Below are 17,185 nucleotides of genomic sequence, written 5' to 3'. Positions count from 1 at the left end.
ACACATCATAATTAAAATGGCAAAATTTCAAGACAAGAGAGAATCTTAAAGGCAGCAAGGGAGAATGAGGAAGTAACATACAAAGGAGTCCTGATAAGGTTAGCAGCCGACTTCTCAATGGAAATGCTCCAAGCAAGAAGAGAATGGTAAAAAAATATTCCAAGTAATAAGAACCAGAGCCCTTCACCAAGGCTACTTTACCTAGCAAAGCTCTCAATCAAAATACAAGGCAAAATAAGGAGCTGCCTTTCTTTAAAAGAAATCTAAAAAAAATATGACTCACAGAACCAGCTCTGCAAGAGATTTTAAAGGAACTGCTTTAAGGAAAAGAAGGAAAAGAAAGAAAAGAAAGAGAGAGAGGAACACAGGTACGAAAATGACAATGAATAAGTACCTATAAATAATAACTTTAAATGTAAATAAATTAAATATTCCAATTAAAATATATAGACTAGCTAAATGGATAACAAAGCATGACCCACACGTATGCTGCCTACAAGAGAAACACCTCAGGGCAAAAAACCTAGAGAGACTGAAATTGAAAGATGGGAAAGAAATTTTCCAAGCAAACAAACAGGAAAAAAGCCAGGGTAGCAATACTCATATCAGACAAAATAGACTTCAAAAAAGGGCCATAAAGAGAGACCCAGAAGGTAACTTTATAATAAGAGAAGAATCTATCGAATAGATATAAACATTGGAAATATATGTGCACCCAACATAGGAGAACCCAAATACATAAACAAAATCTTAGGGGAATTCAAGAAAGATATTGACAGCAATACAATTATACTAGAGGATTTCAATGTCCCATTGTAAAAAATGGACAGATCTTCCAAACAAAAGATCAACAAAGATATAGTGGTATTGAACAAACCCTCAGATGAAATAAGCTTAACTGATATATATAGAGCCCTTCATCCAAAAGAACATAATACACATTTTTAATGCACATGGAACATTTTCAAAGACAGGCCACAAGATATAACACAAACAAGCCTCAACAAATTCAAGATTATTGAAATCATATCAAACATTTTCTCCTACTATAAGGGAGCAAAACTAGAAACTTACCCCAAGGAAATAAACTCAAAACACTCAAAATCATAGAAATTCAATAAAGTGGTGTTACACAATAAATGGGTCAAGAATGAAATTAGGGAAGGAATCAAAAAGTTTCTGGAAGCAAACGAAAATGAATTCACATCAACCCAAAATTTATGAGACACAACGAAGGAAGTTCATAGAAATACCAGCCTACCTAAAACATATAAAAACATTTCAAACAAACAACCTATCACTTCACCTACAAAAACTTGAGAACAACAACAAAAACAGCCCAAAGCAAGTAGAAGGAAGGAAATAACCAAGATCAGAGCAGAATTAAATGACATAGAGGCTAAAAGCAGAATTTTTTAAGTATCAATAAGCCCAGGAGCTGGTTCTTTGAAAAGATAAACAAAATTGACAAGCCTTTAAGCAGGCTCATCAAGAAAAAGAGAGAATCCAAATCTACATGATCAGAAATGAAAGAGGAGAGATTACAACTGATACCACAGAACTACAAAGGATTGTAAGAAATTACTATGAAAAATTGTATGTCAAGAAATTTCAAAACCTAGGTGAAATGGACAGATTTCTAGAAAAATATAATTTTCCCAAACTGAATGAAGAAGAGACAGAAAGCCTGAAAAGGGCAATAACAGTTGATGACATTGAAGCAGTAATAAGAAAAACTCCCAACACACAAAAGCCCTGGACAGGGTGGTTTTATAGGAGAGTTCTACAAAGCTTTTAAGGAATGGCTAACCACTATGTTTCACAGACTATTCTTTTTTTTTAATATTAAATTTTATTTAGTTACTTTTCAAGTACATTTTTTAATCTATTTCTCCCATCCCACCCCACCCCCCACCGCCCAGTCTCCCCCCTCCCTCCCACCCCCCCCCAGTCCTCATCTCTATGTCTTTCATACTTGTTCCTCAAAATCCCTCCCCCTTTTTCCCCTTAAGTTTCCTTCCCTCTCCCCTCTGGTCGCTGCCCACTTGTTCTCTATTTCAGTGTCTTTGTTTTTATTGTTTGCTTGTTTGTTTTATTCTTTAGCTTCCTGTCAAAGGTGAGATTATATGGTATTTGTCACAGACTATTCTAAAAAATCCAAAATGATGGAAGACTCCCAAACTATTTGTATGAAGCCAGCATCATCCTAATCCCCAAACCAGAAAAAGACACAACAAAGAAACAAAAGTTCAGGCCAATATTGGCAATGAACATAGACATTAAAATCCTCCACAGAAAATTGACAAACCATACCAAGCAATACATTAAAAAGATCATGCACCATGACCAAGTGGGATTCATCTCAGGGATGCAAGGATAATTCAATATTCAAAAATTAATAAATGTAATACATCACATAGACAAAAATCACATGGTCACATCAATAGAATTAAAAAAAGCATTTGATAGGGTAGAGCACCTATTTATGCTGAAAACACTTAGCAAAGTGGAAATAGAGAGAGCAAACCTCAACATAATAGAGGTCATATATGATAGACTTACAGCCAACATCATACTCATTGGGCAAAAACTAAAAAATCTATTTCACTAAGATCAGAAACAAGACAAAGTTGTCCACTTCACCACTTCTATTCCACAAAGAATTTGAAGTTTTAACCACAGTGATCGGAGATGAAAAGGAAATAGAAGGCATCCAAATCAGAAAGGAGGGAAAAAAACTGTCATCGTTTGTAGATTACATGATAGTGTACATAGAAAATGTTATAGACTAGGCCAAAAGATGTAATAAATGAATTTGGCAAAACAGCAGATACAAAGTCAATATTCAGAAGGCAAAGTCATTTTTGTATACCAACAATGAAACAGCAGAAGTAGAAATCAAGAAAAAATTCATCTGATACAGCAACAAGAAAAATAAATTACCTAGAAATGAACTTAACCAAGGAGGTAAAAGACCTGTATGCAGAAAACTACACAACACTGAAGAAAGAAATCAAGGAAGAAACAAACAAATGGCAACATATACTTTGTTCATGGATCAGAAAAATTAACATCATCAAATTGTTCATACTACCCAAAACAATTTACAGATTCAATGCAATACTTATTAGAGTGTCAATGTCACATTACACAGACATAGAACAAACACTTCAAAAATATATATGAAACTATAAATGACCCTGAATAATTGCTGCAGTTTTGAGAAAGAAGAGCAAAGTAGGAGGGATCACAATACCTGATACCAAACTGTATTACAAAGTCACTGTAATCAAAACACACTGGTACTGGCATAAAAACAGGCACACAGATCACTGCAACAGAACAGAGAGCCCAGAAATAAAATCCAAGTCTCTATGGTTAATTAATATTCAACAAAGGGCAAAGCAACATAAAATGGAGTAAAAATAGCTTCTGCAACGAATGGTGTTAGGAGAGCTGGAGAGCTACCTGCAAAAAAATAAAACTCTATCACAAACTTACACCATATACAAAAATAAATTCAATATGAATAAAAGATTTAAATATAACCCATGAAACCATTAAAGTCCTAGAGGAGAACATAGGCAGGAAAATCTCAGGTAATTCACACCTCAACATTTTCACTGATATGTCCCCTCGAGCAAGAGACATAAAGGCAAAAATAAACAGATGGGAAATAAATAGCTTCTCCATGGCTAAAGAAAATAGTTTTATAATAAAAAGACAACCAACTGTAAGGGAAAACCTATGTGCCAATGATAACTCAGACAAGGGTTTAATCTCCAAAATGTACAAAGAACTCACATGACTATATTCTAAGAAGACAGACAACCTAATTTTAAAAATTGGCAAAGGGCTTGAACAGACACTTTTCCAGGAAAGACATACAGAGGATCAAGAGACATGTGAAAAGATGCGTATTATTGCTATCCATAAGAGAGATGAAAATTAAAACCAAAAAGAGATTCCACTTCACACTAGTCTGAATGGCCACCATAAACAAAGCAACAGACAGGAAGTGTTGGAGAGATTGTGGAGAAAAGGGAACCCTAGTGCACTGTTGGTGGGATTGCAGACTGGTACAACCATTATGGAAAACAGTATGGAATTTTCTCAGAAAAATAAAAATCGACCTGCCTTTTGATCCAGCAATTCCTCTGCTAGGATTATATCCTAAGAATCCTGGAACACCAATCCAAAAGAACCTATGCACCCCGATGTTCGTAGCAGCACAATTTACAATAGTCAAGAGTTGGAAGCAACCTAGGTGCCCATCAGTAAATGAATGGATCAAAAAATTGTGGTACATATACACAATGGAATTCTATGCAGCAGAGAGAAAGAAGGAGCTCCTACCCTTTGCAACCACATGGATGGACCTGGAAAGCATTCTGCTAAGTTAAATAATCCAGGTGGTGAAAGATAAATATCATTTGATATCACTTTAATAGGAAGCTAAACAACAAAACAAACAAGCAAGCAAAATATAACCAAAGACACTGAAATAGAGAACAGGCTGACAGTGATCAGAGGAGAAATGTGAGGGAATTTTAGGGGAAAATAGGAAGGGTTTGCAAGAACATGTATAAATGACACATGGACAAAAATAAGGGGAGGTGAAAAAAAGAAGGAGGTGGGGAGACCTGCATGGGGTGGGCTGGAATTGGTGGAAAAGGCAAAAAAATGTGCTTAAAAAATTAAAATAAAAAAGATGAATATGATGAATGAAGTAAAGTAATGAGCAATACAGTAGCAGAGACATGGAAACAGGGAACAGACTGACAGCAACCAAAGGAAATAAGGGAGGGATGGAATGGTGGAAAGAAGAGAAAGAGAGAAGTCAAAAACATGTATGAATAACCCATGGACATAGTGGTATGGTCATGGACAGTGGAAGTGGTGCTTGTGTTTCAAGGGTAGAAAGTTAGAACAACTGTAACAGAATAAACAAGAATAACAAATATGTAAACGTAAAAGACCAGGCTAGTGTGACTCAGTAGATTGAGTGCCAGGCTGCCAAGTGAAGTGTCACCAGTTCAATTCAATTTCAGGACACATGCCTGGGTTGTGGGCCAGGTACCCAGTTGGGAGTGTGCAAGAGGCAACCAATCAAGATGTATCTTGCACATTGATGGTTCTCTCTCTCTTTTTCTCCCCCATGGTTCTCTCTCTAGAAACTAAAAATACAATTAAAATATTTTATTTTGTTGTTGTACAAATATAGTTGTCTATATTTACCCCCCACCACTGCTGACCACCCCATCCAAAAACACCTCCCTCCCTTGATTCCACCTGACTTGGTTTTGTCCAGGTGTCCTTTACAATTATTCCTGAAAACGCTTCCTCACATTATCTCCTCCCATACCCCTGCTAGTTACTGTCAGAGTGTCCTTAATGACAATGTCTAGGTTATATTTTGCTTGCTTGATTAGGTTCCTGTTAAAGGTGAGATCATACAGTATTTGTCTTTCAATATCTGGCTTATTTCACTTAGCATAATGCTCTCCAGTTCTACCCATGCTGTCTCAAAGGGTAGGCGCTCCTCCTTTCTCTCTGCTGCATAGAATTACATTGTGTAAATGTACCATACTTTTTTATCCACTCATTTACTGTTAAGCACTTAGGTTGCCTCCAGCATCTGGCTATTGTAAATTGTGCTCCTATGGAACACTGGGGAGCATAGGATCTTTTGGATTGATATTTCAGAATTCTTAGTGTATATTCCCAGCAATGGAATTGACCCAGCAGAGCTGGGTCAAAAGGAAGTTCCATTTGTATTTTTCTGAGGAAATTTTTTACTGTTTTTCACAGTGGCTGCACCAGTCTGCATTACCATCAACAGTGAACTAGGGTTCCCTTTCGTCCACAACCTCTCCAACACTTATTTCTTGTTGATTTGTTTATGACCATTCTGACTGGTGCTAAGTGATATCACATTGTGTTTTTTTTTAAGATTTTATTTATTTATCCTTAGAGGGGAGGGGAAGGAGAGAGGGAGATAAATATCAATGTATGGTTGCTTCTTGTGTGTCCCCTGCTGAGAACCAGCCTGCAACCCAGGCATGTACTCTAACTGGGAATCGAACCGCGATAGTTTGGTTCACAGGCCTGTGCTCAGTCCACCAAGGTACACCAGCCAGGGCTCGTTGTGGTTTTAATTTTCACCTCTCTGATGAGTTGTGATATTGAGATCCTTTTATATGTCTCTGAATTCTCTGTGTGTCCTCTCTGGAGATGTGTCTGTTCAAGTCTTTTGCTCATTTTTAATTGTTCTGTTGTTGTTGTTGTTGTTTTCCTGGAGTGGAGTCATGTGAGTTCTTTATATATTTTGGATATCAAACACTTGTCTAAGTTATCATTGGCAAATATGTTTTCCCATATAGTTGGTTATTTTTTAATTTTAATGCTGATTCTTTTAGTGATACAGAAGCATTTTAATTTGATGAGATTCCATTTGTTTCTTCTTTTCTTTATGTCCCTTGCTTTAGGGGACATATCAGTGAAGCTGTTGTTGCACAGAATGCCTTCGATTTGCCTGCCAATATTTTCCTCTAGAAATTTTATGTGATCAAGATGTACATTTAAGTTTTTATCCACCTCAAATTTATTTTTGTGTATGGTGTCAGTTGGTGAACAAGTTTAATTTTTTTTCATTCAGTTGTCCAGATCTCCCAATATTATTTGTTGAATAGGCTATATGTATTTCTTTTTATGCTTCTGCCCACTCTGTCAAATATTAATTGACAAAGAGACTTGGGTTGATTTCTGGGCTCTTTATTTTGTTTCTTTGGACTATGTGTCTGTTTTTATGCCAGTACTAGGCTGTTTTGATTACAGTGGCCTTGTAATACAGTTTGATATCAGGTATTGTGACCTCCCACTTTGTTCTTCTTTCTCAAAATTGGTGCAACTTTTGGGGGTCATTTATGTTTCCATATAAATTTCTGAAATGTTTGCTCTATATCTTTAAAATATGTCATTGGTACTTTAATAGGTATTGCATCGAATCTGTAAATTGCTTTGTGTAGTATAGACATTTTGATGATGTTAATTTTTCTGATCCATGAACATGGTGTATGTTGCCATTTGTGTCTTCCTTAATTTCCTTCTTCAGTGCTGTGTAGTTTTATAATTAAAGGTCTTTTACATGCTTGGTTATGTTTATTCCTAGGGACTTTATTTTACTTCTGGCTATATCAAATGGGATTTTTTTGAGATTTCTGTTTCTGATATTTTATTGCTTGTACACAAACATGACTGTGATTTCTGAATACTGACTTCATATTCTGCTGTTTTTACAAATTCACTAATTAGGTCAAGTAGTTTTTTAGTGGATTCTATAGGATTTTTTAGGTACAATATTATGTCATCTGCAAACAATGAGAGTTTTGCTTTTTCCTTTCCAATTTGGATGTCTTTTATTTCTTATTCTTGTCTGATTACTGTGGCTAGGACTTCCAATACTATGTTGAATAGGAGTGGTGACTGCAGGCATTTTTGCCTTGCTCATGATCTTAAAAGAAAAACTCTAAGTTATTGACCATGCCCTGCCCATTAAGTATGCCGTTGGCTGTAGGCATCTAGTATATGGCCTTTATTATGTTTTGGAATGCTCCCTCTACTCCTACTCCCTCTTTGCTGAGTTTTCTTGTATCATAAGTGGGTGCTTTACCTTATTAAGTGTTTTTTTCACATCTATTGCTAGGATCATGTGATTTTTGTCTTTCCTTTTGTTTTGTGTGATATATTATGTCAATTGATTTGCAAATATTGTACCATTCTTACATCCCTAGGATGAATCCTACTTAATTATGGTGTGTGATCTTTTTTTAATCTTATTTTATTTTAATTGTTGTTCACATACAGTTTTCTGTGTTTTACTCTCATCCCAGCCCACCCAATATGCCTCCATATGTGTGATCTTTTTAACATATTGCTGGACACAGATTGCCAATATTTTTTTTAGAATTCTAGCTTCTATGTTGATCAGCCGTATTAGCCTGAAGTTTTCTTTCTTTGTTGTATCTTTATGTGTTTTGCGGTTTAGGATGATGTTGGTCTCATAAAAAGAGTTTGGGAGTCTTTCATCATCTTGGATTTTTTGCAATAGTCGGTGAAGGATAGGGGTTAGCCCTTCCTTAAATGTTGTGTAGAATTCTCCTGTGAAATCGTCTGGTCCAGAGCTTTTCTGTGTCGGGTTTTTTTTTTTTTATTACTGCTTCAATTTCATCTGCTGTTATTGGCCTGTTCAGGCTTTCTGCTACTTCATTATTCAGTTTTGGAAGATTATATTTTTCTAAAAATTTGTCCATTTCATCCAGGTTTTGAAATTTCACGGCATACAGTTCTTCATGATAATTTCTTACAATCCTTTGTATTTCTGTGGTATCAGCTGTGATTTCTTCTGTCTCATTTCTGATTGTGTTTATTTGGGTCCTCTTTTTTTCTTGATGAGTCTGCCTAAGGGCTTGTCAATTTTGTTTATCTTTTTAAAGAACCAGCTCCTGAATTTATTGATTCTTAGGATTGTGCTGTTAGTTTTTATGTCATTTAATTCTGCTCTGATCTTGGTTATTTATTTCCTTTTACTTCCTCTAGGCTGTTGTTGTTGTTGTTGTTCAAGTTTTTGTAGGTGTAGGGTTAGGTTGTTTATTTCAAATGTGTCTATCTATTTTAGGTAGAACTGTGGCGCTATGAACTCCCCCAAAAGAGTCTTATCTTCTTTCCATCCTTTCTTAAAAATGGCTGATTGAGTTGAAGGTCATGATTAACACTACACATAGCCAAAGAATCTTCTATCTCTTCTCTACCAGCTGCTACTGTAAATATCATAGAATACTCTCCTGCTGTCATAAATGATTTTCCTTCCCTTCCACCTGATCACAAAAACAGTAAGCAAAAGAGGTGAACACCAGGATAGCCACTGGAAGAGGAAACCCAACAATAAAGGAACCACCAACAGATAATAACAAAAGAAGGTGAAGCAGGGAGTGGAAACCACACAAACCTAAATCCAGGACCTATCTGGAAATACAACTAAATAGTAGAGAAACTACCCAGTGCAAACAACTGAACAAGAGCAAAAGAGAATCCTCAAAACCTTGTACACATGGAAGAACTAACTTCAACACAACCTTCCCTCACCAGCACAACAAATTACGAGAGGTGGTGGATAGAGTGACCATCAGTTAACCAGCTGATGAAAAGAAAGACCACAAAAGAAAGACCCAAAATATGATCACAATCCAAAGACAAACACAGAACCAATATAAAGGACAGCCCAAGACCAGTGAGCCTGGGATCAAGGAGACCATACCAGTAAATCTCACAGGTATTCTACACAGCAGTTCACATGATAAACCCAGGAAGCCATAACTTAAAAAGATCAGTTTAAAAAGCTGAAGTTAACAAGAAGAGTTTCACAATCAATGGGAAAAGTAAAAACCAATCCACAAATCAAAGAAAAGAGGAAAGCCTCAGTAAGAATTCTAGAGGAAATAAAGGCAGGTCAACTATCAGATACTGAATTCAAAACACTGTTTATCAGGAAGTTCAAAGATCTAACAATAAGCTACCAGAAACTAAAGGGGAACTACAATGAACTCACTGCAAACTATATCAACATGAAAAAGGAAATAGAAACTATCAAGAAGGGTCAAGAGGAAATGAAGAATACAATATTTGAATTGAAGAACACAGTAGATGAAATCAAAAGTAGGATAGATGAAGCAGAAGATCGGATCACTGAGCTGGAGGACAAAATAGAAAAAAAAACACCCAGAAAAAGCAAGAAAAGGAAAAGAATCCCAGAAAGAATGGAGAGAGATTAAGAGAAATGCAAGATGATATGAAATGTAATTAATAGCCATATAATACAGATACCAGAAATAAAGGAACAGCAAGAGATAGAAAACCTGTTTGAAAAAGTAATGATGGAAAACTTCCCTAGTTTGATGAGAGAAAAAGTCACACAAATACAGAAAATACAGGGAGTCCCAATCAAAAGGAACCCAAAGAGGCCCACTCAAGACATATCATAATTAAAATGGCGAAATTTCAAGACAAAGAGAGAATCTTAAAGGCAGAAAGGGAGGAAAAAATAAGTGACATACAAGGGAGCCCAAATAAGGTTAGCTACTGACTTCTTGATGAAAATGCTCCAAGCAAGAAGAGAATGGCAAGAAATATTCCAAGTAATGATAACCAGAGACCTGCAACCAAAGTTACTTTATCCAGCAAGGCTCTCAATCAAGATAGAAATAAAGAGCTTCCAAGACAAATAAAGAGCTTCCCAGGCAAAAGAAGTCTAAAAGAATACACCTCCATCAAACCACATCTGCAAGAAATACTAAAAGGTCTGCTTTAAGGAAAGAAAGGAAAAGAGAAAGACAATATGAGAAACACAGGTATAAAAATGACAATGAATAAGCACCTATGAATAATAACCTTCAACGTAAGCAGATTAAATGCTCCAATCAAAAGACATAGAATAGCTGAATGGATAAGAAAGCATGACCCACATATATGCTCCCTACAAGAGACTCACCTAAGGACAAAAATGTACACAGACTAAAACTGAAGGTCTAGAAACAAATTTTCAAGCAAAGGGACAGGGAAAAAAAGCCAGGGTAGCAATTCTCATATAAGAAAAAATGGACTTCAAACAATGGTCCATAAAAAGAGACCCTGAAAGTCAATTCATAATATTCGAGGGAAGAATCCACCAAAAAGACATAAACATTGTAAATATATATGCACCCAAAATAGCCGCACCCAAATACATAAACAAAATCTTAGAGAACTTCAAAAAATGTATTCAGAGAAACACAATTATACTAAGGAATTTTAACACCCCATTGTCAAAAATAGAAAGATCATCCAAACAAAATATCAAAATATATATTGTGGCATTGAACAAAGCCCTTGATGAAATGGACTTAACTGATATATATAGAGCCCTTAATCCCAAAGAAGCTAAATACACATTCTTTTCAAATGCACATGGAACACTTTCAATGATAGACCACATGACAGGAAACAAAACAAGCCTCAGCAAACTTAAAAAAAATGAAATCATACCAAGCATTTTCTCTGACCACAGGGCCTGAAACTAGAAACCAACCCCAAGGGAAAAAAACCCAGAACACTCAAAATCAGAGATATTGAATAGCATGTTATTAAATAATGAATGGGTCAAGGATGAAATTAGGGGAAAAATTAAAAAGTTTCAAGGAACAAATGGCAATGAATTCATGACAACTGAAAGCTTATGGGACATGGCTGAGGCAGTCCTGAGAGGAAAGTTCATAGCAATACCGGCATACCTACAAAAGATAAAAACATTTCAAACAAACAACCTAACCCTATGCCTACAAGAACTTGAGGAACAACAACAAAGACAGCCCAGAGTAAATAGAAGAAAGGAAATAAGCAAGACTAGAGCAGAATTAAATTACAAAGAGACTAAAAGCACAATTCTAAAGATTGATGAATCCAGGATCTTCTTTTTTAAAAAGATAAACAAAATTGACAAGCCTTTAAGCGGACTCATCAAAAAAAGTGGACACAAATACACACAATCAGAAATGAATGAGGATAGATTACAAGTGACACCACAGAAATACAAAGGATTGTGAGAAATTACTATGAAGAACTGTATGCCAAGAAATTTTAAAACCTAGGTGAAATGGAGAAATTTCTACAAAAATATGACCTTCCAAAATTTAATGAAGAAGAAGCAGAAAGCCTGAACAGAGCAATAACAGCAGATTAAATTGAAGCAGTTATCTAAAAACTCCCAACAAACAATAGCCCTGGACCAGATGGTTTCACAAGAGAATTCTACAAAGCATTTAAGGAAGAGCTAACCCCTATTCTTCACAGACTATTCCAAAAAATGCAAAGTGATGGAAGACTCCCAAACCATATTTTTATGAAGCCAGCATCATCCTAATCCCAAAACAAGACAAAGAGAAAACAAAAAAAAGAAAACTTCGGGCCAATATCACTGATGAACATACACATTATAATCCTCAAGAAAATATTGACAAACCTCATCCAACAATACAATAAAGAGATCATACACCATGACCAAGTGGGATGCAAGGATGGTTCCGTATTCACAAATCAGTAAATGTAATTCATCACTTAAACAAAAGGAAACACAAAAATCATATGGTCATATCAATAGATGCAGAAAAATCATTTGAGAAGGTACAGCACCCATTTATGATGAAAACACTCAGCAAAGTGGGAATAGGGGGAGCATTCCTCAACCTAATAAAAGCCATATAAGAGAGACCTACAGTTAACATCATAGTCAATGGGCAAAAACTAAAACCTTCCCCACTAAGATCAGGAACAAGACATGGTTGTCCACTTCACCACCTCTATTCAATATAGTATTGGAAGTTTTAGCCACAGTGATCAGAGATGAAAAGGAAATTAAAGGCATCTAAATTGAAAAGGAGGAAATAAAACTGTCACTGTTTGCAGATTACATGATAGTGTACATGAAAAATTCTATAGACTCTACCAAAAAAACTGCTTGACCTAGTAAATGAATTTGGCAAAACAGCGGGTTACAAAGTCAATATCCAGAAATCAAAGGCATTTTTGTACACCAATGATTAACCAGCAGGAGCAGAAATTAAGAAAAACAACCCATTCAATATAGCAAAAAGAAAAATAAAATACCTAGAAATAAATCTATCCACAGAGGTAAAAGACCTGTATACAGAAAACTACACTGAAGAAAGAAATTAAGGAAGACACAAACATATGGAAACATATACCGTGTTCATGGTTTAGAAGAATTAACATCATTAAAATGTCCATACTACCCAAAGCAATTTACAGATTCAATGCAGTACCCATTAAAGTACCAATTGGTATATTTCACAGACATAGAACAAAGACTTCAAAAATGTATATGGAACCATAAATGACCCTGAATAGCAGCTGCAATTTTGAGAAAGAAGAACAAAGTAAGAGGGATCACAATACCTGATACCAACTTATATTACAAGGCCACTGTAATCAAAACAGCCTGGTGCTAGCATCAAAACAGGCACAAAGACCAGTGGACCAGAACAAAGAGCTCAGAAAGGAACCCAAGTCTCTATGGTCAATTAATATTTGACAAAGGGGTCAGCAACAGAAAATGGAGGAAAAATGGCCTCTTCAACGAGTAGTGTTGGGAGAACTGGAGAGTTACGTGCAAAACGAGTGAAATTTGAGCACCACCTTACACCATACAGCAAAATAAATTCAACATGGATAAAAGACTTAAATATAAGCCATGACATTATTAATGTCTTAGGGGGGAACATAGGCAGGAAAATCTCAGATATTTCATGCAGCGATATTTTTACTGGTATGTCCCCTAGAGCAAGGAATATAAAGAAAAGAATAAACAAATGGGATATCATCAAAATAAAAAGCTTCTGCATGGCTAAAGAAAACAGTATTAAAATAAAAGGAGAGCAAATTGTGTGGGAAAACATATTTGCCAATGATACCTCAGACAAGGGTTTAATCTCCAAAATATGTAAAGAACTTACATGACTCCACTGTAGGAAGACAAGCAATCCAACTATAAAATGGGCAAAAGACTTGAAGAGACACTTCTCCAAGGAGTTCATGCACAGGGTCCAGAGATACACAAAAAAAATGCTCAGTATTGACAGCTATCAGAGTGATGCAAATTAAAACCACAATGAGATACCACTTCACACCAGTCAGGATGGCCATCAGAAAGCATCAAACAACAAGTGTTGAAGAGGTTTTGGGGAAAAGGGGTCCTTAGTTCACTGTTTGTAGGATTGCAGACTGGTACAACCATTATGGAAAACAGTATGGAATTTTCTCAGAAAAATAAAAATCGACCTGCCTCTTGACCCAGCAATCCCACTGCTAGGATTATATCCTAAGAATCCTAAAACATCAATATCAAAGAACCTATGCACCACAATGTTCATAGCAGCACAATTTACAATAGCCAAGAGTTGGAAGCAACTTAGGTGCCCATCAGTAAATGAATGGATCAAAAAATTGTGGTACATATACACAATGGAATTTTATACTGCAGAGAGAAAGAAGGAGCTACTACCTTTTGCAACAACATGGATGGAACTGGAAAGCATTATGCTGAGTGAAATAGGCTAGGCGTTGAAAGACAAATACCATAGGATCTCACCTTTAACAAGAAGCTAAACAACAAAACAAAGGAGCAAGCAGAGTAAAAACAAAGACACTGAAATAGAGAACAAGGGGACAGTGATCAGAGGGAAGAGGGAAGGGAATTTAAGGGGAAAAAGAGGGGGAGGGATTTGGAGGAACAAATAGTAAGAACACAGGGACAAGAACTAAGGGGGGTGGAAATGGGAAGGAGGCGGGGAGCACGGGGCGGGGCGGGGCTGGGATGGGGAGAAATAAACAAAAAACTGTACTAGAAAAATAACTAAATAAAATTAAAAAAAATTATTAAAAGCCCCCAAAAGAGAAATGATTATGAAAATAAACCTTTAAAGTAAAAAAAACAAACAAACAAACAAACAAAAAAACTCTCCATCCCCAATCTCTGCTTAAGTCTCTCTAGTCCAACCTGTCCAACCATTCGGTTGTTTATCTTGTCACTGGAACTTAACAGTTGGGCTTAAGCACCAAAGGGCCAGGGCAGAGGTTGTACTTGGGCCAGGGCTGTTGCTTTCCCTCAGTCCACTACCACTCAGAGAGGAGTTGTCTGCCTGAGCACGTAGGCTGCTACCATCTAGAGGATGACTCAGCATCGGGATCCTGATGGCTACTCTCTCAGTTCTCTCCCGAAGCCTCTGTACCCAGTCTCTTCTCAAGCTTCTCTAGTCTATGCTGCCCCTGCCTTTGCATGAGCCTGAGGTAAGTGGCTGCAAATGAAAATGTGTGTGTTGGCCCTTCAAATGACCATTGCATCTTCAACCATCTGTTTCTGGCAGAGAGCAACCCTGCAACTTTTTCCAGTGGTTGTTGTCTTTGTACTTTTTGGGCTCGTGTTCTAATCTGGGAATCATACCTCAGGGTTTAGACCCAAATCTTCTTCAGGGGATCCAACTGGACACTTAATTATCCCACTGGCACAGCCACCCATGGGCACCCAGCCAGCTCTCTCGAGTCTCCATCACACTCTTTAACAGACTGGTTTTGCTACAGCTGGTTTTGTATGTCCAAAGTTATATGCTTCTCTGGCTATTGCTCAGTTGTTTGTTCTGGCTGGTTTCTCTATAATTGATTTTTAATTCTGGATTGGTCCAGGAAGGTCAGTGTGACTTCCATTCACTTCTCTGCCATCTCCCTTCCACCATATTCATTTTTTTTTTAGTCTTTTTCACACAGGTGCTGTACTTGGGTGTTTCTCCCCACCTCGTCTTCTAGCTCACTAATTTGGTCCTCTGCTCCATCCAGTCTGCTTGAAATTCCTTCTAGTAATTTTTTTATTTCAGAAATTTTATTTTTCCCTTCTTCCTGGGTTTCATTTATAGTTTTTTTTCCATTTTCATATGGTTGTAGTTCTCAATCAGTCCCTTGTAGTTGTGGGTTCCTTGAGCATCCTATAACCATTATTTTGAATTCTATATCTGATAGTTTGCTTACCTCCATTTCATTTAGCTCTATTAGTGGGAAGTCTCTCATTCCTTTGGATTACAGGATCTTTTTTTGTCTCCCCATTTTAGGTGACTTTTTTGTTTGTTTATGCACTTCCTGATGTTCTTCTTTGCTATCTGCCTTTTTAGGGTGAACTTCTATGATAACAATTCTATGGAATTCAGTGGTGTGGGCTCTTTAAATTCCTTGTCTGGATGCTCTAGGGTTGCCCTTTCTTCTGTTCATGTCAGTTCTCCTGTACTTGGGTTTTTACATGTTGGTTTTTCCTCTGTTGGTGGATTCTCTCCTCCAGTAGGTATATTGGTATTCACAGCTTCCACCTAATCAAGGAAATTCTGGTGGTCTTACTGGATGCCACAGGCAGAGGGGGGCTTGGCTTAGCTTTTCTCCCTATTTGTGGTATTATGAGAATGGGGGCCCGGTCTAGGACATAATATGCACAGTTGCCCAGCCTCCAGCCCAGGTCCTTGCTGCACTGCTGAGCCCCCACTGTCCATCTGTGCCATCTGGTGCCTTTAATCCACCAGTTGTGCTGTCCATGAAGTACATTGATTAGGTGAAAATCACATACCACCTTCTCCCTCTTTGCTGGCCTGGATGCTGTGCACTCAAAATATCTTCAGAGAAGTTCAGCACCCCCACTAAACTAAGTCTCTCTGGGGACTGCTAACTCCCTGACCTCAGGTGGTCTTCTCCAACTGTCTGTGCAGCATGCCACCTTCTTCCTCTTTGCTAGCAAGCCATTGTGCCAGCTCATTGCCACTGTGTGAGCCAGCTGCCCTCCATCACCAGAGCCAGCTGCTTGATGAGTCAGCTGCAGCATGAGCCAGCAATTGTGCATGCTAGCTACTGCATGATAGTTCCTTAAACAGTTTCTGAGAACCTGTTTTTGAATAAAATTATCCTGTTTAACTCTACCATTCTTAACAAGTCCCTGGCTTTCAACACAGTCCAACTTTCTAACCAGACCATAGACTATCCAGGGCAGGGTCCAACACAGCCCAACTCTTCTCCCTTGTCCAGGTCTCACCCAGCTCTCCAATTTCTCTGGTAGCAGCCTAGCCAGTGACTGAAGTCCCAGTGGGTGAACACTGCCTCTGTGCATCTCCCACCTCATCTTTATCTTCCCCAGACACTTCAAGCATCCAGGTCTTTCCTGATTCCTCACTGTCTTCCCTGCTTTGGGAGAGGAGGGAGCTGTTGGTCTGGTTGTCCTCCAAAGATCCTGCAGCCATGGCTGACCACTGCAACAGAGAACAGTCACTGTGGTCAGTGACTACAGCAGCTTTGGTCCCCATGCAGGTCTCAGGGACCTTACTGTCCCAATACAATCTTTTTACTGTTTGTCTTTCAATGTCTCTTACAGTTTTGGTCTCCAAACTTCATATAAGCTGGGATTCAGTTGTCTTTTCACTCTGTTTCTCAGAAGATTAAGTAGGTGTTCCACGCAGGGGGAAGGGAGCTCTGCTCCTGCCTACCTTGCTGCCATATTCCTCTGTCTCAGTTATCCCTGATATAGTCCCATTTGTTTATTCTTTCCCTCACA

General features: G+C 37.5%; 1 protein-coding gene across 1 annotated transcript in view; it reads right to left on the bottom strand.

Annotated features, from left to right (window-relative positions):
* LOC119046883 (uncharacterized) overlaps positions 1–16,937 on the bottom strand; it is an 86,440-nt gene extending 69,503 nt beyond the window's left edge. The window contains exons 1-2 of the mRNA XM_053667936.1: positions 16,752–16,937; positions 16,319–16,522 (exon numbers count right to left, since the gene is read on the bottom strand). Of these exons, the coding sequence (XP_053523911.1) occupies positions 16,319–16,522; positions 16,752–16,937 (390 nt within the window). The remainder of the gene's footprint in view (positions 1–16,318; positions 16,523–16,751) is intronic.
* Positions 16,938–17,185: the final 248 nt, after the last annotated feature.

Source organism: Artibeus jamaicensis, unplaced genomic scaffold (genome assembly GCF_021234435.1).
Source record: "Artibeus jamaicensis isolate MK-2021 breed Jamaican fruit bat unplaced genomic scaffold, CSHL_Jam_final contig_475, whole genome shotgun sequence".
NCBI classification, from domain to species: Eukaryota; Metazoa; Chordata; class Mammalia; order Chiroptera; family Phyllostomidae; genus Artibeus; species Artibeus jamaicensis.
This window is presented reverse-complemented; position numbering and strand designations above follow the sequence as displayed.